The 27,157-nt window shown below is 42.2% G+C and overlaps 1 protein-coding gene across 4 annotated transcripts; it reads left to right on the top strand.

Annotated features, from left to right (window-relative positions):
- On the top strand, positions 1 to 27,048 carry MKRN1 (makorin ring finger protein 1). Of its 4 annotated transcripts, none has more exons than XM_063133317.1 (8): positions 4 to 273; positions 13,295 to 13,423; positions 16,488 to 16,714; positions 19,964 to 20,190; positions 22,009 to 22,223; positions 22,958 to 23,068; positions 23,574 to 23,712; positions 25,283 to 27,048. In XM_063133317.1, the coding sequence occupies exons 1-8, from the start codon at positions 56 to 58 to the stop codon at positions 25,493 to 25,495; spliced, it is 1,479 nt and encodes a 492-aa protein (XP_062989387.1). In that variant the 5' UTR covers positions 4 to 55; the 3' UTR covers positions 25,496 to 27,048. The 4 variants fall into 4 exon arrangements, with proteins under 4 accessions (XP_062989390.1, XP_062989387.1, XP_062989389.1 ...); XM_063133321.1 differs by having other exon boundaries at positions 5 to 273; positions 22,958 to 23,001; positions 25,283 to 25,456; XM_063133320.1 differs by lacking the exon at positions 13,295 to 13,423 and having other exon boundaries at positions 1 to 273.
- The last annotated feature ends 109 nt before the right edge of the window (positions 27,049 to 27,157 follow it).

The following is a 27,157-nucleotide window of genomic DNA, read 5'->3' on the forward strand; positions in this document are numbered from 1 at the left end:
AAGGATGCGCTCCCGGAAGTTCCGGCGGGGCCATCGCTGTGTGGGGTAAACAGTAATGGCGGAGGCTGCGGTGGCCCCCGGTGGTGGCGGCGGCGGAACAGCGGGAGCCGCAGCCCCGGCGGCTGTCACGGCTTGCAGCCCTTCCAGCGCTGACGCCTCCGCCGCCACCATCACCACCACGGCCTCCAGCCTCCCCACAGCCGAGCCCCAGCCACCGCCGGCCGGAGCCGGAGGGGGGAGCAGCGGTTGTTGGACTAAGCAGGTCGCCTGCAGGTAACGTGCTGAGGCGATGGCGAGTCATGGCGCCCGTGTCTCCCCCTCACCCCCCGCCCCAATCCCGACTCACTTTCCGTGGATCCCACGGTGTCCCCTCCCCTCCCCTCCCCTCCCCCCATAAACAAACAAACATCAACCCTGGTTAGGGTCCTGCCCGACATTGCTTGGCTCACTGTCTCTTCCACCTGCTTTATTTATAAGGGACTTCTCTTTATCGGTGGGACGCTCCTCACGTCGAGTTCACGCCATTAGTGTTTTGTTTGTGATTGGAGGCTGAGCGTCCAGCCCAGACGGACCTCATCGTGGCCTCAAGGCCTGGTAGGAAAAGTGGCTGCGGCTGCGTCGGAGGGTCGGAGTTGAGTGTCGGGTGCCCCTCCGTTGCGTGCCTCTGCTCTTTTCCTCTTCGTGGGGAGGGGGTCAGGTAGTTTTTCTTCTTATCACGTGGTCTCTGAGCTGTTTTGTTTTGGATTATAAACTTCAGGGTCACAAGTGTTCTTTTCACTCTCTGGGATTCTGTTGGGGTCCTTTGTATTCTTCTTATCTACGCTGAGTACTGTTAATGTTCATCTTCCAACTCTTCTCATGTTATGGTCACGGGTATATACAGCCCCTTTTTTTCCACGTCGTTAACTTCACCGACTTGTTTCCCTTGATGTTCCCCTGTGGCAAAAGTTCGCCTTAATCTCTATGTGTACGTAAGCTTTAAATGTAGCTTTAGAATGAACGGATAGCCCAAGTTGCAGATGTGGTGGCAAAATAAAAGAAACATGCAATCTTTGGTAGGGATATTTAAAGGCCTATGTTGAAGTAAACTTACATGGCTGTTCTATACCAGGGAGTTACTTCTAATTAAGCATGACTAGGATCATGTGCCATATCTAGTACATGAGCACTGAACTTCTGTATTGTTTTGAGCTGCTCTATTCTTCAACAGTGGTCACATGGTATTTTGCTACACAGCCTAGTCCTTGTACACGGGCTGAATCTAGACTAAAGTTAGGGCTTCCTAACAGTAAAAGCTTTGCGAATAGGGCGCACATGCACTGAGATAAATACGGGGCATTACATGCAAACTCAAATGCATTATTCTGGACTATTTCTGTCACTCTCGAGTTTTGGAAACGGTTACTTCATGGGTGAAAATAGGCAAAATTTTACTACACCATCACTGTTATTTGAGAGTACTATTGGGGTTTGGGTAGAATTGCTTTGCATGCTTTTAGTTGATCAGATCTGCAAGCAAATGAGCCAAGTAAGTGAGATCTGATCACTGTTTTAATTCTTAATGTTTTGTGTGTGCTAAGTGCTGTGTAGTGAACACAAAGAAGTGGAATAGTTCTTGTCCAGAGGGCTTACAGTGTTGTTACTTTTGCATGTTTTGAATCTCAGCTTTATGTAATCCTTACATTTGCTGAAGTTTAATTGTAGCATTCTCAGTTCCACTGTGAAACAGTTGTGGGTTGTTAATCAATTTTAATTTTTCCTCTATGGTGTAATCACTCAAAACTGGTCTATCTTATACATGAATTACAGCTGTGGCTACAATTTAAGCTTCTGGCATATCAAAGGCATTTTCAAAAAGTGATGTGTCCTTTGAATCCAGACATTTAGGTTTTTACTTGCTCAGAAAGAGAGGTATGTGTAATATTGGGCATATCTCTTATCAGTTTACATGCACTTTTAGAGAGTTCCATAAATGACATAGACAAGTCCCTGCTTCCAAAAACCTTACAACCTGAAGTAGGCAGTGGGAAACAGAAAGCATAGTGGGAAGGGAAGAATGGTGGGAAATTCCATTAACTGATCTGTGAAAGCAAACAGCACTTTACCTCACCCATGCCACGGTGCATTGGACATGTTAACATCTGTGGATAATAGGCATTGGTTACAATGTTGGAATGACTGAAATGAGAACTACTGAAGGGAAATTAAATAATTGGAGCATCTTTAATCTTGTCCAAAATAGTTGGGATGATGCTGGTTGTGTGGGTGACAGTTGTGTTTTGTATAGTCCCTGGTTACAAGAACATATTAAAGGCTTCTGAGTTTGGAAGTACTCTATATAGGATATATAAAACACTTAGCACTCCGCCCAAGTCCGCCATAGCTTTGAAAACTGGAGAAGAATAGGCTATTTTGTGAGATTGTAGTATTTCCCTTGTTTTAAGTATGTTCAATAGATGCCTACTTAACCAGGGCAAGGTTGGCTTAAATGTTAGGAATCAACTTTTTGTTGCGTGAAAAATGCAATATCTCTTAAATTCGTTTCATGCTTTGTGTGTTTATGAAGCTTGCAACAGTGCTTAATATAAGGCAAAAAACAGAATAATAAGAATCCTGTTGGATCAGGCCAAAGGTTTATGTAAGTTACATTGTGTTTCCTTCAGTAGCCCACAAGATGTCTATAGGAAGCCCAGAATGGGGACAAGAGTGCAATAGCACCCTCCTGCTTATATTCCCTTGCAATTGGTATTGAGGGAGGCATACTGGCTCTGATACTTGAGGTAATACAGAGCCATCGTAATTATTATCTATTGATTGCCTTATCCTCCATGAAACTCAGACATGCTACTAAAGTACCAAGTATTCTGTTGCTGCCTCCTGTTGATCTTTTACTATCCACTGCGCCATCTTCAAATAAGTGGAGTGCTAGATGCTGAACATGTCATCTCTTTAAAGGAATGAGAGGAAAACTTTTTATTATTAAATTGTGTGTGTCCCCCCCCCCCCCACTCCTTTCGATCACCTTTGGAGGCTCACAACTTCTCTTCCTGTCAGGGTTTTTTTCCAGACAAAGCTGAGAATTACCAAGTTATCTGTTGTGCTTGCTAAATTTTGGCAAGTTGGAGCCTTTCACAAATGTCTCCTTGACAAAGGAAATCTTGGGCAGTGTGAGGTTCTAATCTGTAGCTTCTGAGAATAGAAGTAAGCAAAGGAGAGAGGTTGCCTGAGAAATGGGTAGAAATTATTGCCTGATTCATGTGATCATTCTCTTGTGTGATTATGGCAATTAGAGGTTGTTAATCAAATGGTTACTGCAATTATTATTTTGAAATCCTTGTCTGGTGGATTATGTCTGCTTCCGGGGAATAACAATTATTAAAGTTTGTTTATGATACCAAGATAATTTGAAAATTAGTATTGACATAAAATGATGCTTTGGAATGCACACAACAATGCCCTCTTAAGTTTATGGTTCCAGATTTGAGAACTAAAAACTGTAGAATGTGGTGATTATATGTCATAGAATCATAGAATAGTAGAGTTGGAAGGGGCCCATAAGGCTATCGGGTCCAACTTTCACTTGATTGAATTTGCATCTCCTTCAAACCTCCATTTTTGGTCCACCACCACTGTTACAAAAATAAGAGATTATCCTGCTGCTTAAATACATACATTGCAAAGCTTAATTGTGCAAAGCCTGCATTATAGCTGTCTCTTCTACCTGTGTATATACATTCAAATACAAAATGTGAAACATTGTTGCTATGCATACCACACTGATGGTGTGCCAAGTAAGAAATCTGGGTGTATTAGTCAATGATTTGCGTAGTACTATATTGCAGAACAAAAACTTCAAGGCTTGACTGGGATGTAAAAGATAAAGGGTGCTACAAGTGTATTCCTCTTAGACTGAGGGATGGGACGTGAACAAGGATTAAGATGTGATGTTTCAGTACTGTGTGTAGCTAGAAAACCATTTCCATTTCATAGGAACCTGCACCAATTTGCAATAAAGTATCTGATTTTCCCCAGGCCCACATGTGTAAACCACAGATTAATCTAAATTGTATTCATTTTAACATTGTTTTTATTCCAAGTTGAGGAAGCTAAAGGCTGACTATTTTGTAGAAGAAGAGTAGCAAGGACCATATGAAGCTATTGTTTAGATGTTCTAAAAATTGAGGGCAGGTCAGTTCCCTTCAGTGACACACGTTTGTCCTGAAGCCTTCGCTGCAGGTGGAATTTGGAATCTTTAAATTCAGCACACGTTATGCTCTCCCCTTCCCTATCTTCTTAATGAAAGCCTGCACCCTGCGCTGCTCTTGGCATTCACCGACAGCTCTATTTTTGGTGGCACTTAATTATGAAGTTTATTTATTTATTGCATTTTTATACCGACCAATAGCCAAAGCTCTCTGGGAAGTTCACAAACATTGCAAATGTTGCCTCTCATGTTTATGAGTTTACCTGCAGGCACTGATGTGGGACATCTGCGATGATGTTTATTCCTCAGACTTTCAAGTTTGTAATTGTGTTCTAAAAGTGGGTGATTCCAGAACTGTACCTGCATGCTTTGTTCTTAAGGAACGATATATTTTCCCTCTTGTTCGTTAGTCTTGACTGGCTGCAGATTGGGGTTACTAAAGCTGTGGGCATGATGCTACATTAGTCACCCCCCAAGCTAGGTCACCCAAGGACTGGGTTCAGACAACATGATAACCAATGGTGGTTTAAATAGTCGATGGTTGGTTGTTTAACCTACTATGTGTGGTGTGGTGGCTAAAGTGTGGGACTGGGATATAAATGCAATAATAAAAAAATAAAAATAAAATCGTGTTGTGTGGAGGGAGTTTTTTTTAACCAACCGTTGGTTATTTGGCCAAAATAACCAACATAAATAACCAATGCTGTGCAGAGTTGGCTATTTGAACCACCATTGGTTATCGTGTTGTGTGGACAGCACCATTAGTTATTTCCTCAGCCACCATTGGTTATTTCCTCGGCCACAGAGTCTCAAAGCAAGAGCAGTCAAAGTGGTGACTGCTGCTCTTGTCCAACTGGCAGGATAGATTTTCAGCAGCAATGGCTGATGGGATACTAGTGGGAGGACTGAGGAGGGAGAGAATGTGGAGGATGAGTGAGTCAACTCAGTGTGGACTAATAGTTAACTCAACACTGATCCTAATCTTCACAGTTGATTATTATTTTGTGAAGGGAATACCTCTTAGACAAACAACTGTCGAGTTGATTATTACCCCACCTGACTATAGTGTTGTCTGAATGTAAACAAGAACTAAGCCACAAAATGTCCACCTGGCATTCAAGATGGTGGCAACTATTTCCTTCCACCTGAAGCTTCTCCATGTTGAGTTTTCACTGATGGTCTTCTAGAGGTTTGTAGAACATGGTTTCTGATTTGGGATAGGTAACTAGTATGAACCTGTATAAAGAACAGGATATAACAGTAAAATCATGAAGTAATATGATTTCACATATATAAACCTTAAGCAAAATCCCCCTAGTAGTGTTTGTTGAGTAGGTAACAGTGCAATCTTTTCTTCACAGGAAGGAATGTTCTCTGTCATCTGTGCTCTTCTTTCTTTTCTTTTTTAATTCTAAGGAGTGAACTGAGGAGTGCCTGCCAGGATGGCTAAAATAGAAACAATGAATTAAGGGGTGGGAGTGCAGTAGACTCCACTTTATATCACTTGTAAACTCTTCAGAACTGCTGATTTTAGGGATATAATTCCAAGCAGAACATGCACTATTAATTTATTTTCAAAGTGCCTGCAACTAATGAACAGAATGGGTTAGATAAATTCACAGAGGACACAAGGCAGGTTAATTAGGAATGCAGCCTTGGGCTGAGGATGTTCCTAACTATGAAATTGACAGAAAAATGAGGCATGGCTGTATTATGGGTTCGCCTAAGGTTACTGCTAAATTGAAGTGGGTTTATCCGGCTGGCCAAAAGCATCTCTGCTGAATATGTGATTGGGTTTGGTGTGGGTACTCTTGGAATTAAATCTGCACAAGTCAAATTGTACTGTTCAGAAGGCTGTTAAAAAGATCCAGTGGTCATACCATATTTGACAATTCTATCATTGTCCAAGCAGGCCAGTCCTTGTTTGTGGTGTCCCTTCAGCCTGACACAATCGATAAAAGGTACCCAACAGATCCGTTTTCCAAAAGGATGGGGCAAGAAGGACCATATTTTTAAAGTGTTCATTATAACAAATGACTGTGTGCATTTCTCATCATATACCAGCCCTATTGAGGTCAATTTAAAATCCAGCAGCAGATTTAAAAGTAGATCAGATAAGGCTGTGAAATCTCTGCAAACGGAATTATCACCCCTGAGTGCGAGACAGACAAGGCCGCTGTGAACAACAATGGACTGTCCTCCACTCTCTTGCATACCTTTTGTATCCTTAACATACTACACCAGTTCTGGTTAGAGCTGCTTGGCACACTTGTTTCTGTGCATGGATATAATCTGACTACAAAACTGCAAAGTTCGCATGGTGCGTTAAATACAGTGATTGTTTTTTCCTGTGTTTTTTTCACTGCAAGCCTGTAGATTAGGCAGCTGCTCTATTCCACAGTAGCCTGATTAGTGTACTTGCAGCGCACAAAATACCTGTTTTGCACTTCACATGTTATGGTAAATGTTGCTTTTTTTGCTGTGCAGAATTTATCTCGTGTGAAAGTGGCCCACAGGCCTGTACTATTTAAGATAGTTAAATTATGGAACTCACTACCACAAGATGTATTGATGGCCACCAATTTGGATGGCTTTAAAAGGAGGTTGGATAAATTCCTGGAGGCAAAGGCTATCAATGGCTACTAGCCCTGATGGTTACGTGCTATCTCCAGTATTCAGAGCAGTAAGCCTGTGTGCACCAGTTGCTGGGGAACATGGGTGGGAGAGTGCTGTTGCACTATGTCCTGCTTTGTTGGTCCCTGGCCGACGGCTGGTTGGCCACTGTGTGAACAGAGTGCTGGACTAGATGGACCCTTGATCTAATCCAGCAGGGCTCTTCTTATGTTCTAAGATGGATTTTTAGTGATGATCAGCTGATTCATTCAGTTGAGGAGAATCCAGTCCTTCCCCACTTTAGAGTAGTGCTGTACTGTTTAAAGAGTGGCTTCCGAACAGTCTGGCTTCAGAGAACCTTTTCCATATCAACATCTCCTCCTGAGGGTTTGCTTTATAACCCGTCTGCATTAGAGGGCCATTGACTCAAGAGCATCCACTCAGTTCACACAGGCACTGTTACCCCAATGCACCCAGCTTTCTTCGTAAGGCAAGTGAACCTTCTGGAAAATTTGTCTGCTGTTACTGATCTCACTTAATCCTTAGTGAGCTTCCAACGAAGCCCAGAGTTTTCTTGAGAACACAACTTGAAACCACTGCTTAAAACTTTGAAGTAATTTTATGTCAGGTCTTCTAAAATCATAAAGATTAATTTTCATGTAAGGGTTCTATACATTTTAATCAAGTCTTGTTTGGTTGCTTCAGGCTTGTCAGATCCAGGTTTCACTTAATCCCAATCTAAGACATAGAATCTACTTTTTTCATAAATATTTTCATTTCCTTTTTTCAAATCTTTTCTTTTTAAAAGGTGCTGCTGCTTTGGTGCAACTCGCCCATTTTAGGTCAGGGTGCAGCCCAGTTGTGCACCATGACAGTTGATGATCAGTGGATTAGAACGTAAGAATGTCAAGCTCTATAGAGCAGCACCTCAGATGTGGTTGTTAATGTAAATCTGTGTAGAGTTGCAATAGGACAAATAAGCAATATATTTCATAGTTGGTGGTATTTGAGTACCTAGTTTTAGAAAGAACTGTAAGGATATTTTAATATTGAGTCATGTACCATATCTCACACTTTCTGCTTGAAATGTAACTGTGTTCTTGAGGGATGCCAAAAATATTTTGCTCCTGAAGTAATGGAAATCTGTCCATGTGTCCTAATTTCATAGTCTGACCTATCATATCTTTTTAAGTTGATTTTTTTAGGGACTTGCTTTTTATTTTAGTATTTGGGAGGGATTCAGGTGCCATGTACAATAATGGCTGCTAGGGAGATGGGTGCCATTTTGAAATGATCAATGCCTTTCACATTTGGGAAACAAGATGCTGTTTTACTTCTGAACAATGATTGAGTCAGTGCCTCCTCCCTGCTGTACTATATAAGGATTTCTTGGATGGCTTCTGGTCCAGTAGTGGTATCTTGTGCTTTCTGCTGTTTTTAACAGGCTCTTCTTAAACTGATGCTGTCAATAGCTTTATTTTAGAGAAGTGGTGGCGACAGTTGCGATTCAGATGCACACACGCCAAAGTTCTCTTGACAGAAGCACCTTTGATAAACGTCAAAGCTGCTTTTGAAAATGCAAAAGTAGCCATTCAGATGTTTGGTAGATGGAACTGCCGAAAGAGTATCTCACAGAAAAACATGGATTCTTGTGTGGATATGAGATGTATTTTGGATTCTAGCTTGTAGAATTTTCTTTTCCTTCTGTATTAAGACTTTTCTATATGAAAAGGGAGCTGCAGGTTGTATGCTCCAGATCGTATGTTGCTAGATGGATCTATTGATTGTCCACTGCCACCGTGGCCGCATGTACGTCTTTGATCCCATGAGAAGTGGTCTTGTTCATACCCAGAAGGCTTCTAGGCTAAGCAGATAATGCCAGCCAAGCTGCCTGTTTCCATTTCAACTGGACTGACATCTAAACCCAGTCTACTGTACCTAACAAATGTCAAGTTCATATTTCAAGCTTATCGTAGCAGCATTCCCCATGCTGTATTTGAGAGATAGATTAATGGCTTAAAATAAAACCAGATGGTGCAGTCGGGAAAAATCTAGGATTTTAAAGTTATAGGGTTGTGTCGATTTGAATGAGTGTATTTTTGAGGATAGATTGTGTTGATTCTAAAATTATTACTAAATATCAGAATATTCAGCAGATTTGTGGGCTTCTACTTGAAGGCTGTGTGATATATGAAAAACATCATTTCATGAAATACTTACTAGCTCAAATGAGCAAATCTTTATTTTTCTTCTATTTTTAGATGGTTAAAGCTTTAAGAAGGTCATAAGGATACTTATGATTTTCATTAAGGGAACACATACTTTTCCTTTAATACTTTAAAGATTAACATCAACTTTAAAATTCTGGATAGACTTTCCCCACTAAATTAGGTGTTTATTCTTTCATAGTGTTACAGCTGTGCTATCAACTGATTAAATATTTTTAGTTGATTAGTGATTTATTTTAAAGCTGAATACATTGCATTACAAAAGAGGCTGCCTTTCTGAAATACTGGAAGCAGTTTAAGGCAACTTACCATTTAATAAACATAGGAAGACGGTATCTAATATTTCCTATAATATTTCCTTCATTTCCTATAGCAGTAGTACACATAACCAAAATTACTTCAAAAAATAAGCAAATATGCCCTTTAATTTGTAGCCCCACAAATTAAAATAGGTTTCGACTAATTAATCAACTAAAGCTTTAGTTAGATTAATCAATAAACTAATTAAAGGTTGCAACCCTATTTTAAATACAAGTCCTGTTTTATTTCATTGGAACGTTTTAGTAAATGGTGTATTCTAGCCCAGATTATTGTTGTTTGTTCATTCTTTAAAATTACCCCAATTTCCTTTATAGATTAAAACTCAAAGTAGATTACAAAAATATTCTTAAAATACAGTAAAACCAGTCCCATTTACAAAATTCAATTTCATACAATAAAACTAAGAACTGGATGAAACAATTTAGTATAAATTTGGGAGGCTGAACTTTCACCCACACTAAAAGCACAGCGAAATAAAAAGGCACCCGTGGTTGTTTTGATGAGCGTACTTCCTCCTCCTGCAGTATAAATCAGACTCCAAGACGCTGTTCGTGTTTATTCCTGGATAGGACTGCCACGGCCCACATTTTAAAATACCTTAGTCTGAACATGTGGGTGGCGCAGAGTTACAATAGTCAGTTACCCGTATTTCTTCGATTCTAAGACGCCATCGATTGTAAGATGCAAACTAATTTCAGTACCACCAACAGAAAAAAAAGCTTTGATTCTAAGAAATAATAAACGCACCTGCGATTCTAAGACACACCCCGTTTTTAGAGATGTTTATATGGGAGGAAAGTGCATCTTAGAATCGAAGAAATACGGTATTAAGGACAGACATTTTTTCAGGCCTTTTAAAAACTTGGAACCAGTTACCATGTGCAAAGTGGTCAAGGTGATGTGAGTTTGACCAGTCCACTGGCTGTGTAAAAAAACCTCATCAACTCCAGAGCTTAAATTAAAGTGTATTTATTAAAGAACTAGGATTCGGAGAGGCTCAGAAATAGGGGCTGCTTCAAAAGAAAATAAGAATTTATTAGCACTTTATTTCACAAGAATCTACAATAACTCGCATCTCAGAGTAATTTACAAGATTGTAAACAGCAACAATCTGAGCCATCAAACTAGACACAAAGGGGGGAAATCCCCAAGCTACACTATTTCTTTCTTTGTTTATGGAGTTGCCCAGAGAGGAGGTGGAAAGACAAAGGTCCACTCAAATAGTCTGATTGAATCAAGGTTTTTCCAAGTATTCCTTGAGATTACCTTAGTTAACATAGTGATGAGTCATGTAAGGGGGTGGGGTGGGGGTCAGGAAGGGTAAAGTGGTAGAAATTTTCCTCCCAGACCCTCAGCTGTAGAGTAAAGCAAATTTTGGGGCCTACAGTTGGCTGGGCATGTCATTTAGCCAGGAATGCAATATGAAAAAGGGAAGGATAAGGCTAGCTTTTTGTCACTGCAGCTGTGTCATAATGAGCATGCAGCAATTTAGCAACTGCATTTGGACTTCACAACATGTTAAACCATAGTTTACTGTTAACAGGCCTCAAGCACCTGCGCTTCCCTCTCCCTCTCATCTGGTATAGTCATGAGGAGATTAGAAGCTTTTGCTTCTATTTTCAATTAACCACAGTTTAGTGATTTGAACCCTAAATTGTGGTTATTCTTAACTATGGAATAGTGAAACATCCCAGTTTCATAAACAAAGGCTTGAAGTCAGCTAACAACTTAACTTGTTTCAGTAAACCATAGTTAAAACTAACCACAGTCTTCCCAGGTTTTGACATAATGCTAAAATGCTGTTGGGTGAAAATGGAAACAAAAGCTTCCAGGCTCCTCACAGCTGCACCAGTGGAGGAGTGGAGAGCAAGTGAGAGGTGGGTTTTGGGACATGCAAACCTAAGTCTCACTGTGGTCCATTCTCAAAATGCTAAAATATGGTTTACTGTTACATTAGAACCAGCCCGCTAAGTCAATGGAAAAAAAACCCAATATTTGTCTAAGTTGCCTTTGTGCATTGGCGCATATCTGTTGTCCTTATGTGGTAAATATTTTTAGGTTTCTTTCTAGTATGCTAAATATTCCCACAATAGATGGGGCTACCACAGGTACTGTCCACCTGCCTTTCGCAACAAGCCATATTGGCCCTGGGTGATATAAGATGGTGTGTGTGTGTGTGTGTGTGAAATGTGGTCTTGGTTTTATTGTCAATGGTCCTGTCTACTTTCAGGACAAAGCCTTACACTACATGACAAAGCCACATTACACTGAGTGGGGGGATATTAAGCCACATCATCATGGTAATTTGCCTTGGGAGCCTCCCTCCACTGTGGATTCTGCAAGTGGCTTATGGTATGGTAGTAATGTGACGTTGATTCTCTTTCCTGAGTTGTCTATGATACACTGTTCTAGAGCTCCAAAGTGTACTAGTTACTTGTTCTGTTTCATACCCAAATCCCCCAGCATGACATCAAATTATTTGCAATTTGCAGATGTCTCAATTACCTTGGGGGATTCCTCTTCATTAATGACATGAATTGACTGAACTGTGGCAGATTTCTTTTTTCCTTACTGTGTGCTGTGACAATTAACCTGAGCATCAAGTCCCCAACGGACTGTGCCTCTGAAAGCTAAATGGAGATCGTAGTGCTCCAGATGCATCCTTTTTCTTAAGTAATCCGGATCATTTTTTAAGAAATCATGGAACAGTGCAATCAAAGAAAACAGATACCATCTGCTTGCTTGTAGCCCCCTGTGTATTCTCTTGGTCAGGAGGTAACTGGCATCTCTGCACTCAACTGCTAAGTTCGGAAAAGACAATTGTTAAAATTGAGCTAGCTTTCCCCATAGTCTTTCATGTCCAGATGTAAAAAAAAAGGCTCAGATCAAGGGCCTATCTAGTCCAGCATTGTGTCTGAACTAATATAGGAACAGCAGAACCACCACCACCCTGCAAAGAGGCCATGGAAAATGCATGACACCAACAATAGCCAGCAGCTAGCTCCACCTTCCCCAACCTGAGGCCGTCCACATGTGTTGGAATAAACTTCCATCATCCCCTGGGGGTTGTAGTATAATACTTCTGGAGGGGGCTGGGTTAAGGAAGACTGAGCTAGATGCTTCCAGAAAGCCCATATCTGGGGCATCGAGGTAACAGCCTTCCCACACTGTCGTCCTCAAGCAACTGGTATTCAGAGGTGTGCTGAATGTGGATGTTTATTTAGCTGTCATGCCCAATAGTCCCAATATAATTTGTCTAATCCCCTTTAAAGCCATCTATGTCAGTGGGCAGTACCCCCGTCTTGTAGTGAATTCCATAAATTTGTGCTGTGTGAAGAAGTACTTTATTATGGACTAGAGAAAGCAGATGATTTTATATACCTGATTATGTATTTCCCCCACCCTCCCCCATGCCACTTGGTTGTTGTTTTTCTAAAGTAAAAATGTCCAAATGCCATAGGCCTGTCCTTGTAGGAAAGGTACTCCAACACCTTGATCATTTTGGTTGCCCTTTGCTGCATATCTTCCAACTTCGCCATCCTAATAAATTAACTGATTTTTTACAGTGGTTTTTTTTTTTTGGGGGGGGGTGTTATCCAGTGAAATTGATGGGCAGTAGATTCAGGACAGGCAATAAGAGTACTTCTACACATAACACGTATTTATGAAATTTGTTGCCACAAAATGTGACGTTGGCTATTGGATGAAGTGGCTGAAAATTGGATTAGATGAATTCACAAAGGGCAGATCTGTCAATGGCTGTTAGTCATGATGTCGAAAGGTTTGAGGTTGTCACTCTACAATTTAAAGAGGATTGTTCAGTGTTGCTTGTCATTTATTTGCATCAAGCATAATGGAATTCCTTTAAAATTCCTACAGAATTTTCTTGTTTCTGCTTGAGCCATCTTTGCAATGCTCTGTCTTTCAGGTATTTCATGCATGGCGTTTGCAAGGAAGGGGACAACTGCCGTTACTCCCATGATCTCTACACTAGTCAGTCTGCCATGGTGTGCAGGTATTTTCAGCGAGGATGCTGTGCTTACGGAGATCGTTGCAGGTACAGAAATGCAGCCGAATGTTTTAGGGTTGAACAAGGAGCTATTTCTCCATGATTAGTCACCCTCACTGGCTTCTGTCCTTGCCCCTTTAATTCCAGAGGAATAAACTGGGAAGTTCAAAATCCAATGAACGCAATAATTCATGGTGCCCTGGTCATAGAAACTCTCTCCGTGACAGGAGTTAGCACCAATCATCATGTAATAATAGCCCTATTCAGATGTTATACTTCAGAGGGAATCCAACATGTGAAAACTTTTGTGAATACTTATGATTGACCTGAACTGGAATCTCCCATGTTCCTGTCGGCTTTCCCCCAAAGTTCTGTGTCAAGTAGCTCTGTCCCCATAGGGTTCCAGGTTTCATGGAAGCGTTTGTATGTACAGCTGTATGCACCAAGGCTCTCTCCCTGCAGACAGTTGATTTGGATGCTTGGACACCTACGGAAGGGGGTACTCAGTGTGGCCCTACTCACATGTTGGACTTTCTCAGAAATACAATGTGTGGATAGGGGTTGTTATGCTCTTGTGTGTATGACCATCTCTGGCTGCAGTTCTCCATACACCACAATAGTGTTAACGCCTCCTAAAAACTAGGATGGTGCTTCATAGAAGTTACCAGTGCTAGTAGCCACACATTGCTGTCTTTTATCAAGTGGCTAGTTTTAAAAAGAGAAATTATAAAGCATTTTACGCATGAAAATTGCTGGCCAAAATTGATATTAAAACTGCACGTCCTCATTCAAAGTTATTTGTAGGCTCAAAAGTCCAGAAATGGTAATCCTTTGATGCACTGGATAAGCATGTCAGGCAGGAAGAGAAATTAAAGATACTCAGAACAAGTAAAGCGAATGGTCTCATTGATGAATGTCGTTTTCCCCAAAGCTTGGCAATCTTTTCTAGACAGAGAGGATGCTGTCCTCCTTCGTCCTCCTGTGGTCAGTTTTTCTAGCAACATAATAAATAGCTCTGATAGGAGCTCTGCACTACTTCATCCTATCAAAAGTGTGTATGCTAAATACATCAGCGGTATTAAAGCACTCTTAGACCCATGAATGGCATTGGTTTTATTTTTGTTTGAAGCACTCAGCTGCTGATTTGCCTACATGTGGAAAGAAATATACAAAGCATGTTCTCTAATATGAGCGCAACCGCTGCAAACAAAGCTCAGACAGTATGTGAATAAATAGCACTCTTGACATGAAATCTAGTTTCCTATTCCTGTTTTTATTCCTTGAGGTGTTAAAAGAAGTTGTAGCAAGACTTTGAATTGAGGTGGACTGGGGTCAAAACATTTCTTAGAAGCTTCATAGCTGCATGGCCAGTAAGGATGGATTGGCTGCAGTTATTGAGTTGAAGTTACTATTTTTATCTTTGAAGGGTAAATTTCAAAAATAGGGAATGGTTGATATGCTGAGCCAACTTCTGAGAGGTCAATTGAAGGGTGGTAATGTAGGGAGAGTGGTCATATGATTGAGACTATCTTTAAGCTCATATAGGAACTTATATGGAACATGGTAAATCAACAGTAACAAAAATGTGAAGATGAGCTTATTCTGCCAACATAGCCATTCCCTCTGACTTTTTCTCCTAACAAGAAGCTTGTTTCAGGAGTTGTAGGAATGTAATTTTTGTGAACCGTCCAGAGAGCTTCAGCGGTGTAGAAAAGTAATAAATAAATAACTGCATTCATACAAAGGATATGGGATTGAATAAAAATCTTGATATTATAATAAACCACAATAACCTGGACAACAGGGGCATTGAACCTCTGTCACAAAATGAAATTCCATTTTGTGTAAGCTGGGGGTGGGGGTGGCTGCATGCTAGTGATGGTGGCGGAGATGAAGGCAAAGGGTGTCGGGCCAAAAGTGCCAGCGTATTTTAGTTTAAATCTCTTTATGGCTAGTACCTAGAATAGGAAAAAACTGTGCATTCACCAGGAAACCACCGAATGCTTTGCGGTCAGGTAAAACAGGGTGGGGACAACTGGGGGTCCAAGGCAGACTGGATTTGTCTCCTGGGTCTGGGGTTCTGGTATATAAGGTATACTGGTTGGAGTGCCAGACCAGGACTGGGGAAACCTTGGTTAGAATCCTTACTTGATGTTTTTGAGCCAGTCACTTATCTCTCAGCTAACTTTCCTCCCAGGATTGCTATGAGGATAAAATGTGATGGGGTTAGGGAGACCAGGCTCACCGCCTTGAGCTCCTTGCAGGGAAGATAGGCAGGCTATAAATATAGTAAGTAAATACATACGTATAAAGCAAAAGCACTTTGAATATGGTACATTCCGAAGCTCTTGGGGGAAGCAATCAGCAACCACCTTACTGTTTTGAGATTATTATTATTATTTATTTATTTTAATAGGGCAACCAAGGACTGGTGTAGTATAACAGGTGGAGTATTGTTCTTCAATCCAGGAGACTTGAGAGTCAGACGCTTATTCGGCCATGGAGCTGACAGGCTGGCCTTGGGCAAGTCACCATCTCTCTAACCTACCTCACTGGGTAGTTGAGAGGATAAAATGTGATCATACCATGTGTGCCACTGTAGCTCCTTGGCTGAACCAAAGCCTGTGTGTTATGAAGAATAAAACTTAATGAGAGGAAAGTTGGTTGTCGGCTCTTCTGTAATGAACCACATTTGAGAGTGTGTGTAGAAAGAAGTCACTGGGAGTAGGGGAGGAGACTGAGAATCTCTACTATTTTCTTTTCCAAGGGGCATTTAGATATGATGCTTGTGCCAGAGGTGCAAAATACTTTTCCTTATCTTGCTTAACAGGTAGTAATGCATTTATCAAAGACATGCTGTGCACTCTGTAATCTGTGGGCAAAATTTGTCATTCTCAAATAAGTTAAAAATATTCCAAGTATAAAGTGGAATCTCTTCCCCATGCCCTAATCCCATTCTATTCCAGATAGTGCATCTTCTGTTGCATCTTCTGTTGCCAGCAGTTTCTTATAACTGATTTTTCACACTGTGTGCAATATTTATGTAATGCAATTACTTTTTGCTGGGGAAAACAGAACAAAAAAATTGAATTTTGGCTTTGTTCCTTATCAGATACGAACATACCAAGCCATTGAAAAGGGAAGAAGTGACTACTGTGAGTCCAGCTGCAAAAACCTATCCGTCAGCTTCCACAGATGTGAACCCATCCCCTGGAACACTTGAAGTAAGCACTGGTGAGGCTGAAGTTGAAGACAAAGACCTGGCAGCTACAGGAGCCGGGGCTGAAGATTGGGTGAACGCTGTGGAGTTTGTTCCTGGGCAGCCGTACTGTGGCCGTGGTAAGTTGACTCACTGCAGCAGTGATGAACTTGCCAACACAGGCTTTTCATGGGTTTTTCATCTCTTTTAAAGTGGTGTCCCCATGAAGAGCTATATTGATTTGAACATAGGAGGCTACCTTATACCGCATGAGACTAGTGGTTCGTCTAGCTCAGTATTTTCTCCACTGAGGAGGGTTCCAGACAGGAGTCTTACCCAGCCCTCTCTGGAAATGCTTTGGATTGAACCTGGGGACCTTCTGCTCAGCAACTGAGCATCGACCCTTCCCTGTGGCTAGCAGGACTGAACGCAATTCACCAGCTATGTAGGGCCTCTCCACCGCTCCAGTTTTGGCAATCCCTTGTAACTTCTGTGTGTGAAAGAGTCAGCCCTAGAGATTTTGATTAGGGGATGGGCTTTATCCCCACTTTCTTTCCTCAAGTTGATCACAGTCCTCTCTCTTGTGCTAAGTTCAAAACAGGACGCTTATTGAGCCTCTTTGGACTTGCCCTACGTGGCTATTGGGCTGCATTCAGGTCACAAGGTGTGCAGCTCTGTTTTAAGGGCGATGATGCTCCTTCACTACTTAGTAGTTTTGCAAGGTTGTCTTGACTCAGATCAGCTCCCTTGGTTTTGCAGCTGACCACACAATTCTTCAGAAACACCACTGGGAATGTCCAGCATAAATCATCTAGCCATTTTTATGTGATTTCGTTCCTTGCTGCTGCTGTGCAGATTTGTTTTGAGTAATTCTTCATCCAGCTCATCTAAGCTTTTGATTAGGAATTGGCACTCTATTCCCAAGTATACAACTTTGAAGTAAGTGCCAGTAATCAGTAGGACAAAGTCACATTGCTGAATTCCTGCATCCAGTCATGTAGCTAGACATGAGTGTGCAACAGCCTATACATCCAGTGAGCCAGCACCCATTTCTGGCCTTGTTGCTGCTGGTAAAGTGCTGTCATGGTTCATGATAACATTTTCTCCCATGCTCATGGTCTTCAGACATAATTGGACGAATTAGTGTGAAGTAACCTTTACTCTTCTGGAGTTATGGTTTGTGTTATCATGAGCAAGGACAGCAGTTCAGTATTTGAAGTATCATAGGTTGGTAACAGGAGGCTGAAATACCTAGAATAAACTTTGTGGGTTGGTCATCAATTACCAGATTCTGAGTTTTGAAGATGATATAGCAGTGGCAATGATGATCATAACGATGTCTAGAGGTCACTAAAATGCATTCTGGAGCAGATTATAAAGAAGTCAATCTGTAAACACCTTGAAATCAATGCAGTGATTACTAGAAGCCAACATGGATTTGTCAGGAATTTGATCTCATTTTTTGATCGGGTAACCTCCCTTGTGGACCGTGGGAATGCTGTGAACGTCATATATCTTGACTTCAGCAAAGCTTTCGACAAAGTGCCCCATGATATTCTGATTAACAAACTAGCTAAAAGTGGGCTAAATGGAACAACTATTAGGTGGAATCACAGTTGGCTACAGAATCGGACTCAAAGAGTACTTATCAATGGAACCTTCTCAAACTGGAGACAGGCAACAAGTGGGGTACCGCAGGGCTCAGTCCTGGGCCCAGTGCTCTTAAACATTTTTATTAATGATTTGGACGAGGAGGTGCAGGGAACGCTTATCAAATTTGCAGATGACACAAAATTGGGTGGGATAGCTAATACCCTGGAAGACAGAAACAAACTTCAAAGTGATCTTGATAGGCTGGAGTACTGGGCTGAAAACAACAGAATGAAATTTAATAGGGATAAATGCCAAGTTCTACATTTAGGAAATAGAAACCAAATGCACAGTTACAAGATGGGGGATACTTGGTTCAGCAATACTACAAACGAGAAGGATCTTGGAATTGTTGTAGATCGCAAGCTGAATATGAGCCAACAGTGCAATATGGCTGCAGGAAAGGCAAATGCTATTTTGGGCTGCATTAATAGAAGTATAGCTTCCAAATCACATGAGGTACTGGTTCCTCTCTATTCGGCCCTGGTTAGGCTTCATCTAGAGTATTGCGTCCAGTTCTGGGCTCCACAATTCAAGAAGGACGCAGACAAGCTGGAGCGTGTTCAGAGGAGGGCAACCAGGATGATTAGGGGTCTGGAAACAAAGCTCTATGAAGAGGGACTGAAAGAACTGGGCATGTTTAGCCTGGAGAAGAGAAGATTGAGGGGAGACATGATAGCACTCTTCAAATACTTAAAAGGTTGTCACACAGAGGAGGGCCAGGTTCTCGATCCTCCCAGAGTGCAGGACACGGAATAACGGGCTCAAGTTAAAGGAAGCCAGATTCCAGCTGGACATCAGGAAAAACTTCCTGACTGTTAGAGCAGTACGACAATGGAATCAGCTACCTAGGGAGGTTGTGGGCTCTCCCACACTAGAGGCCTTCAAGAGGCAGCTGGACAGCCATCTGTCAGGGATGCTTTAGGGTGGATTCCTGCATTGAGTAGGGGGTTGGACTCGATGGCCTTGTAGGCCCCTTCCAATTCTGCTATTCTATGATTCTATGATCTTCTGTGGTTAGTGCTCCATATAGTAGATGTAGCATTTTAAAAGGCTCTCATTCCATGTGCCAGCTGCATGCATATACAATGTATACATCACTGTGACTTCATGTTGATGCAACATACATGGTGAGCTGGCACATGGAGTTAAGTGCCTTTTGAAATGTTTCACGTATTGCATAGAGTATCAAAGCGTTTTTCAGTGGCGTCCACAACCTTTAAACAGATTTGAAATAAATAATTCCTTCCATGTTTGTCGCAAAACAATTGCAGCAGTTTTATGTTGGGGACAAGCTGGATCATCACGAGAGCCTTACCCAACTGCAACTATTTTTCTTTGATCAGAGGTGGGCAATGGAACCCTCCCCCACTGCCCTCCAAATTGTAAAAAGAAAAAGATGGCATTTGGAGCAGAGATTTTGAAACATTTTTTACCCTTTTAGTGCTCTGTAGTGACTACGGAGCACCAAAGGGGTCAAAAGTAGCTTGAAAACAAGCTACTTTCAATCTTTTTGGTGTTCTATAGCTGCTCAGGATGCCAATTTTTAAAATTATAAAATAAAGGGGTGGGGGCGAGGTTCTGGAAGGGGAATATATGGCCCCTGGACCTTCTGATGTTGTCTATCCCTGCCTTAGATAAACTGATTCAGATCATTGTTTTTTTTAAAAAAAGATGCTATTTCAGCTGTGTTCTTTAAGCATGACATGCTCTGTATCTTTCTTCTGATTTTATTCTAGCTGCTCCTTCCTGCACTGAAGCACCCTTGCAGGGAATGGTAATTGAAGAAGAATATGAAAAACAGCAAACAAATTTGGAGATGAAGAAGCAACTATGTCCCTACGCTGCAGTAGGAGAATGCCGTTATGGAGAAAACTGTGTCTATATCCATGGAGATGTGTGCGACATGTGTGGCTTGCAGGTTCTCCATCCTGCGGATGCAGCGCAGCGATCTTTACACATAAAGGTAAGACGGGAAGAATAGGTGAAAAACCTAGTTAGCTAACAAAAGTTCAGAAACATTTGAGCCTTTGCAAGTTTGCAGACCTCACAGGTCTTTGTAATAGATTTTGTTTCAGGTTTCCAAGCAGTTGGCCAATGGTCTGGGTATGCTGCTCTACAGGCGTTATTCAGAGCAGCCAAGTCACCCAAAGAGAGGGCTAGTGAGGGCGGTCTTCAGTGACCTTTCAGAAACAACATAAAGTTACAAGAATATGTAAAATGTACTATGTTAGATTACGTTTCCCTTTATTTTGGGATTCTCAAACGGTTTGGGAGTGTCCCCAAGGCACGAAGACAACCATTCCATAGAGTTTCAAGATAGTACGACAGATTGTGCGCTTGCCAGTTCATGTCTTCCAGCAAAGATGGAAAATAGGCCAAAGAAACACAATGTGAGTAAGGGGGGGGGGGTTGCGTGATGCTAAATTTCTTGTAGCAGTGCTCTAGGAAGTAGAAGATTTTGGCTGTGTGTAGCCCTGATAATCAACTCAAGATCTTGGGCCTATTCAGTCTTCCAACATGCCAGCTTATAGTCATCCTGGCTCAACCATGGCACTCACTGGCTGTCTTGAGTTTCTACTTGAATAATGTCCCATATGGCTTTGCAGGGAGGCTGACCTCATGCTTTGCAAAAAAAAACCACCTATAGTTCTATCTCTGTTTGATTCAAATTTCATAGTATCTCTGTTTTACAGAGAGTGGAGCAGCCAAAATAAGAATTCTTATAATTGCTAGAATACTAGAATTCTGTGCAGATTCTGCTGAAATTCCTGCATGCACAGAATTATTGGCAGTAGAATGCTGGCAGTAAGGGGTTTCCATCTTTAGCCTTGTGCCATAATATCACTGCAACCAGTGGAAAACAAGTATCTTATGCTGTTCTTTCACAGCTGACTTAAACCAGTGTTCCGTATAAAGAAATCCTTTATGCCTAAAACCTCTGAGGGGTAAAATCTATTCTTATTTATTTATTTATTTAAAGTTTTTTTTCACTGCTCTTCAGCCAAAAAAGACTCCTAGAGCAGCTCAATGTTAAAACAGCCCCTGGCCTCAGGCTTACGGTCTAAAAGGCACAGCACAAGAGGAAATACAATATACAGCAACACCCAAGTTATTTCGATAGAAAGAGGCAGCTACTTTTAGTTCCCATTATGTAAGTTCCATTGGACTTAACAGAACTTAATTCTGAGTAGACATGCAGCAGATTGCACCATGAGTGAAACTTCTAGCTGAGTTGTAGTTAGCACTAATTCATTTGTAGTCATTTTTCTGCTGAAATATTCAAGGACACTTACCACGAAACAACCCCAATACAAATGATAAAATCACGAAGACACTTAAGGCTGCAAACCTGTGGTTCTTCGCAGGCAGAGCAAAAAAAGGTAAAAAGCGGCCCATGGGCCCATGGCCCCTTCACCTTCCATCACATTGGATTTGGCAGCTCCTCTGCTGTGGATCCTCCCTTCCTCAGTCCCGGAGGTTTGCCTTGTGGAATAGCTTGACAGAACTGAGCCCAGGAAGAGTTGTGGGAACTATGTGGGGATCGCCCTCTGAATCTGTTGCTGGGGAACATGGGTGGGAGGGTGCTGTTGCACCATGTCCTGCTTGTTCATCCCTGGTCGACAGCTGGTTGGCCACTGTGTGAACAGAGTGCTGGACTAGATGGACCCTTGGTCTGATCCAGCATGGCTCTTCTTATGTTCTTAATCTAGCTTTGTGATTGCTAGATGTCTGTAATGGTCTTCTCTCTCTTTCTCTGTCTCTGTCTCTCTTTCTCCTGCAGTCTTGCATTGAGGCTCACGAGAAGGACATGGAGCTCTCGTTTGCTGTCCAGCGTAGCAAAGACATGGTGTGTGGGATCTGCATGGAGGTGGTATATGAGAAAGCCAACCCCAGCGAGCGCCGCTTTGGGATCCTCTCCAACTGCAATCACACTTACTGTCTCAAGTGCATCCGCAAGTGGAGGAGCGCTAAGCAATTTGAGAGCAAGATCATAAAGTGAGGCACTTCCCCATGTCCGTTGTGCTTTGTTTTTTGGGGGAGAGATTAGTATGTTGCGTGAACTTGCAACATCACCCCTCTTTCATGCCAAGACTGCATTTAAAACAGAAGTAATGTTATCATTCAGAATTGAGGGTTTTGTTTTGTTTTGGGATATACTTTCTGACCTCGGTACCCTCGATTGGTCAGCAAGATCCATTTAGTTTGAATGTTAAGACATGCTACTTTTTTTTTTTGTTCAATGGTAGCGACACGGTGTCCTATTAGTTCCAATACAAAATCACTTGGGTTCAGATGGTGAAAGAGACAGATCAATTCCAAATGTGTGTTTCCTAAGCCTTTTGCTCTTCTAGTTCATTACTGAGCCAATGACCCATCCCTCTTTAAAGTCTGCTTGGAAAAACAAACCCAAACCAATATGGACATCCAAGAAAGCAAAGTTACAAAAATAAATTTATTTATATCTAAAGAAAAATGAGTCTGTGTGTGAAATGTTTTTTCCTCCCCCCCACCCTTAAGAAATGGACAAGCTGCAGGATTGAAAATCTCAGACAATGGTGGAGGTTGTGGGGTGGAGTGGGAATAACTTCAGGTTATGAAAGGAATGCGGTGCAAAGGTCTGAGGTACGATAGACTGCTGTTAAAGGTGGGCATATGCCATGGTGTGTCTATAGCTGGAAATAATGCCCCTGTCATGTGGAATTTTGCAGTGCAGTCTGTTCGTTCCCCAGGTCCTGCCCAGAATGTCGGATCACATCTAACTTTGTCATTCCAAGTGAGTACTGGGTGGAGGAGAAGGAAGAGAAGCAGAAACTCATTCAGAAATACAAGGAGGCAATGAGGTATGAGCACTGCAGCCTCGGACCAAGTTTGACTGCAGACGTTAAGGGCGTACGTGGAGAACAGCAAGGTGTCACCTAAAGCCCTCTCATACCTCCTTCCTAACCCCCACCCCACCCCCCACCCCACGAAATGCATCTCTAACCACCAGCAGATGCATGCGGGCCACACAAGCTGTTTAGTCACTCCTTTGTGCCAAACAATCTCACATGCTGTTCCCTTTGTCCACCCAATCACAACCCAGCCTTAAATGACAGTACAAGCTAGCACCGATTCACTCCTCTGCATGCACCTGCCCAAGTGCACACCTTTTAAGTAGGCACATCCATGTAATCTATTGTGTCCATGTTTTTAATTGATTTTAAAATGGCTTCAGCGGCAAGCGGTACCTCTCTTTTTTAAAAGAAAAAAAAAAGAAAAAAATATCACCTGGATTATAAAGCAAATGCAGTACTGAATTCTGATTGGCTATGCTGTGAGTAAGGGTTGCGATATTTTCCTTTCCAGCAACAAGCCATGCAGGTATTTTGATGAAGGCCGTGGGAGCTGCCCATTTGGAGGGAACTGTTTTTACAAACACGCATATCCCGATGGCCGCCGAGAGGAGCCCCAGAGGCAGAAAGTGGGGACTTCAAGTAGATACAGAGTAAGTCCCACACCTTTTGTTGATTAATTTTAAAAAAAAGAAAAAAAGAGGAGGATGTGTGTTATGCAAGGCTTTTGCCGACAGTGGAGTAAAATTAGGTTTGTGCTTTATTTTCATCCGCAAATTTCTAGGGGACAAAAAGGTAAAAGTTGGGGGTGGGGGCAATAATTTCATGTAGCCTTTCCCATCTTTTTTGTGTACTGTTAGTATCTGTTCTTCTTGATCTTCAGCTTTGGTGTCATTTTTAAAAGTGAGCTGCTTTCTGATGTAGTTCCAGCCAATCAGGGAGCATGTAGAAAGCATGAGGACATACCATGTAGCCAATTAGACTTGACTGTTTGAAATCCCAAATCAGAGTTAGGCGACTGTTTGAAATCCCAAATCAGAGTGAGGCGAATACGTCCTTCCTTCACTCTGAATGGGTGTAAGTTTACTTGCAGGCCTCCATGCAAAATCCGTGAAATCATGATATGGGGGTTGGTGTATTTTGCAGAGGTGAAGTTAATTGTGAAACATGTTCCCTTTTCTCCCCCCACTCCAATTTTATCTTAGCCCTAGCCAAATTAGTCTTTGGGATTTCCTTTGCCACATTACATGAAGTTATTGCTATAAAATAGTGTAAAGAAAACAAAGCATACCACTTCCTGATCTGGGGAGAGAAGGGAACACTTTGTATTTCTCTCTTGAATGTTACTGCGTTAGTATAAGGAGACAGCACACCCTCCCTTCTTTAATTAAAAATCTTCTGTTAGTTCCTCAGTCAGAAATATGTAATGCAGTCCTGAACAACCTGTAGACCACCAAGAAAATTGCTGCCTGCCATTCATATATAGTGGCCTACCAGGGTCTCAATTCCCCCACCCCCCATTTTGCTGCTGCTTGGGACAAGCAAAATGAATGGTGTTCGCACCTAGCAGGCCACAAATAAATGGTTAAGAAGGGTGACTTTTGTTTGGTGAGTTGCAACTTAACATAGTTGCAATATAACATAGGCCCTGTTCAGACGACATGCTAAGCCATGGTTAGGCCGCTAACCCTTTTGCAGCAAATGGTTAGTGACCATGTTTCAACCGTGGTTATGGAGCCACCAAAGTTAGGAATGGTTCACATGACGTGCTAAGTCATAATGTTTAGCTCCAAGTGCTTAACCACCATGCCTTAGCGTGTCATCTGAACAGGGTCATAGTGTTACTCTCAGCTTGTAGCTTCCCGCGTTGGTTGCACAGTTTGATGCTAAGAACAACACCCATCAGAACTGTACAAAGCTACATGCTTCCTGGACAACCCTTCATGATCCCCCTGGAACCTCCATATTGCCATTGGGAACAGCAGGGGCGCTTGCAGTCTCTCTCTGTGGCTTGCAGGCATCAGTGGCCCTAAATCAGCAGGTCTTACGCCTTCGCCTAGAGACTTCCTAGATGCTCCCCTGCTCAAGGTTCAGTTGAGGAACTTGGAACCCTTTGTGAGAGCAACGGGCAGTGAAGCTTTTGTGTTTATCCTAGAGGGGGGAGAGGGTTTGTTTGGGAAAATGCCACTCGCCGGAGGCCTGATAACTGTGTTCCGCTTGTAGGCCCAGCGGAGAAACCGGTTTTGGGAGTTCATCGAAGAGAGGGAGGGGAGCGATCCCTTTGAGACCGACGAGGATGAGGTGGTGACCTTCGAACTGGGCGAGATGCTGCTCATGTTGTTGGCGGCAGGAGGCGACGATGACCTGACAGACTCCGAGGACGAATGGGACTTGTTTCACGACGAGCTGGAAGACTATTACGACTTGGATCTATAGCACCTCTTCCTGGAGTTTGGACTGTCTGCTCGGTTTCCAGGCAGTAGCCCTTTTCCTGTGGTGTTGTGGCAGTGCCTGTGTTTTTTCCCCTCCTCCTAGGCAGGCCTATCCATTCCAGGTGCTGCTGTTGTAATAACTTTTTACCCAGGGTCTGTCTCCTTCCCTGCCCCCCCTTCTCGCTCCCCACCCAGTCCCAGGAGTGTGTGTTTTCTTCTCTATTAAACAAAACAACAACGAAATAAACCTTTAAAACGTTAGTTTTTGTGAAGACGAATTTAACTGTCAGACAGTTAGATTAGACTTGTTGCTTCATATCTGTGTTCCTGACAGGATTCACCCAGTTCCAGGGTTCAAGTGTTTACAGGACTTCCGCACTCACTCTTGAAGAGCCCAGATACAAACACGAGAGCAGCGGCCGTGCAGTGGGGAGGGAGGGACGGGCGGATTTTGGGCCCCAGCCTCTTTCCACTACAGACTTTGGAAACCAATGTTTTTCTACTTCAGATTTTAGGCCAGCGATGTGTTTTCTTGGCTGGCTTCAGCTCCATTCCAACTCCTCTCATGTACACGTGCTCATTTGTGGTTTTGGTCTCTTGTTTACTTGCACATTACTATTTACTACTGTGTAACCAGAACCAGGCGCGAATGTTCCGGGTTTTTACTGTTTGGCATGAAAGGCAAACGTGTTTGTGTGTGAAAGGAGAACTTTCTATGTATGTATATACAAATAAAATGCAGAGTTGTATCCCAAGGGCTGGGCAACTTGGTATATGTGTGTATTAACCCTTTCACTCCCTGATTCTTCTCTCATCACCTCTTTACACACACACCCTTATCGGTGCAGGATGTCCAACATCCAACTGGATTTTGAATCAAAACGTTATGGTCTCAGCCGATTCTGCGGAAATGGCCATTAAACCGACTACTTTAACTTGGTGGTAGGCACCCCTTTAATGACACTTTTCTCTTCCCAGCCACCTTTCCACTCCTTTTTGGGTGTATCTGAATTACCCAGATAATAGAATAGGGTTAGTCAAAGAGAGTTCAGACCAAACTCTTACCCAGTTAGGGCACCACCATATTGGTATCCTTAATTCATCTTTGCAAAAGTTGTAGCTCATCAGTAAGAATCGAGCGGGGAGTTTATCTATGAAAACCCCTTCTGTTTCTCAGTGAAAAGGTTCCTAGTTGCCTCCCACAATACCTGAACTGAGCGATTGGCTGTACAACATGCATGCGACTAGTTTATCCATAGAACAAGCAGCTGCACAATTAACCAAGCTCCAGTTCTGCTGTGAAGAACCCCAGGTGCCACCAAAGCCTCTTTCCTTTTCCTTTGCCATCTCTCCCCCTCCCCAACTTTCAATGGAATTTTAACTTTCCATTACATTTAATGCTGCTGGATTGTCCTTGAATTGTTCTGCTTCTGTCCTTTAGATTGCGTCTCTTTTCACTTTTAAATGGAATCAAAAATTGTTGCTGAAGTCTGTGTTACTTTGCAGCTGCCTTTTGTAAGAAGCACTTTTCCCAAATAAAAAAAAAGCAAATTCGTTTTCAAGTTTGGAATTTAGATGTTTTAAATACGTACCTGTTTGCTATTGGTTTACTGTCATCTCTCTATTCTGGACATGGGTTGCAAAACGCTTCCACAAAATGTATTTC

Source organism: Elgaria multicarinata, chromosome 9 (assembly GCF_023053635.1).
Source record: "Elgaria multicarinata webbii isolate HBS135686 ecotype San Diego chromosome 9, rElgMul1.1.pri, whole genome shotgun sequence".
Classification (NCBI taxonomy): Eukaryota; Metazoa; Chordata; class Lepidosauria; order Squamata; family Anguidae; genus Elgaria; species Elgaria multicarinata.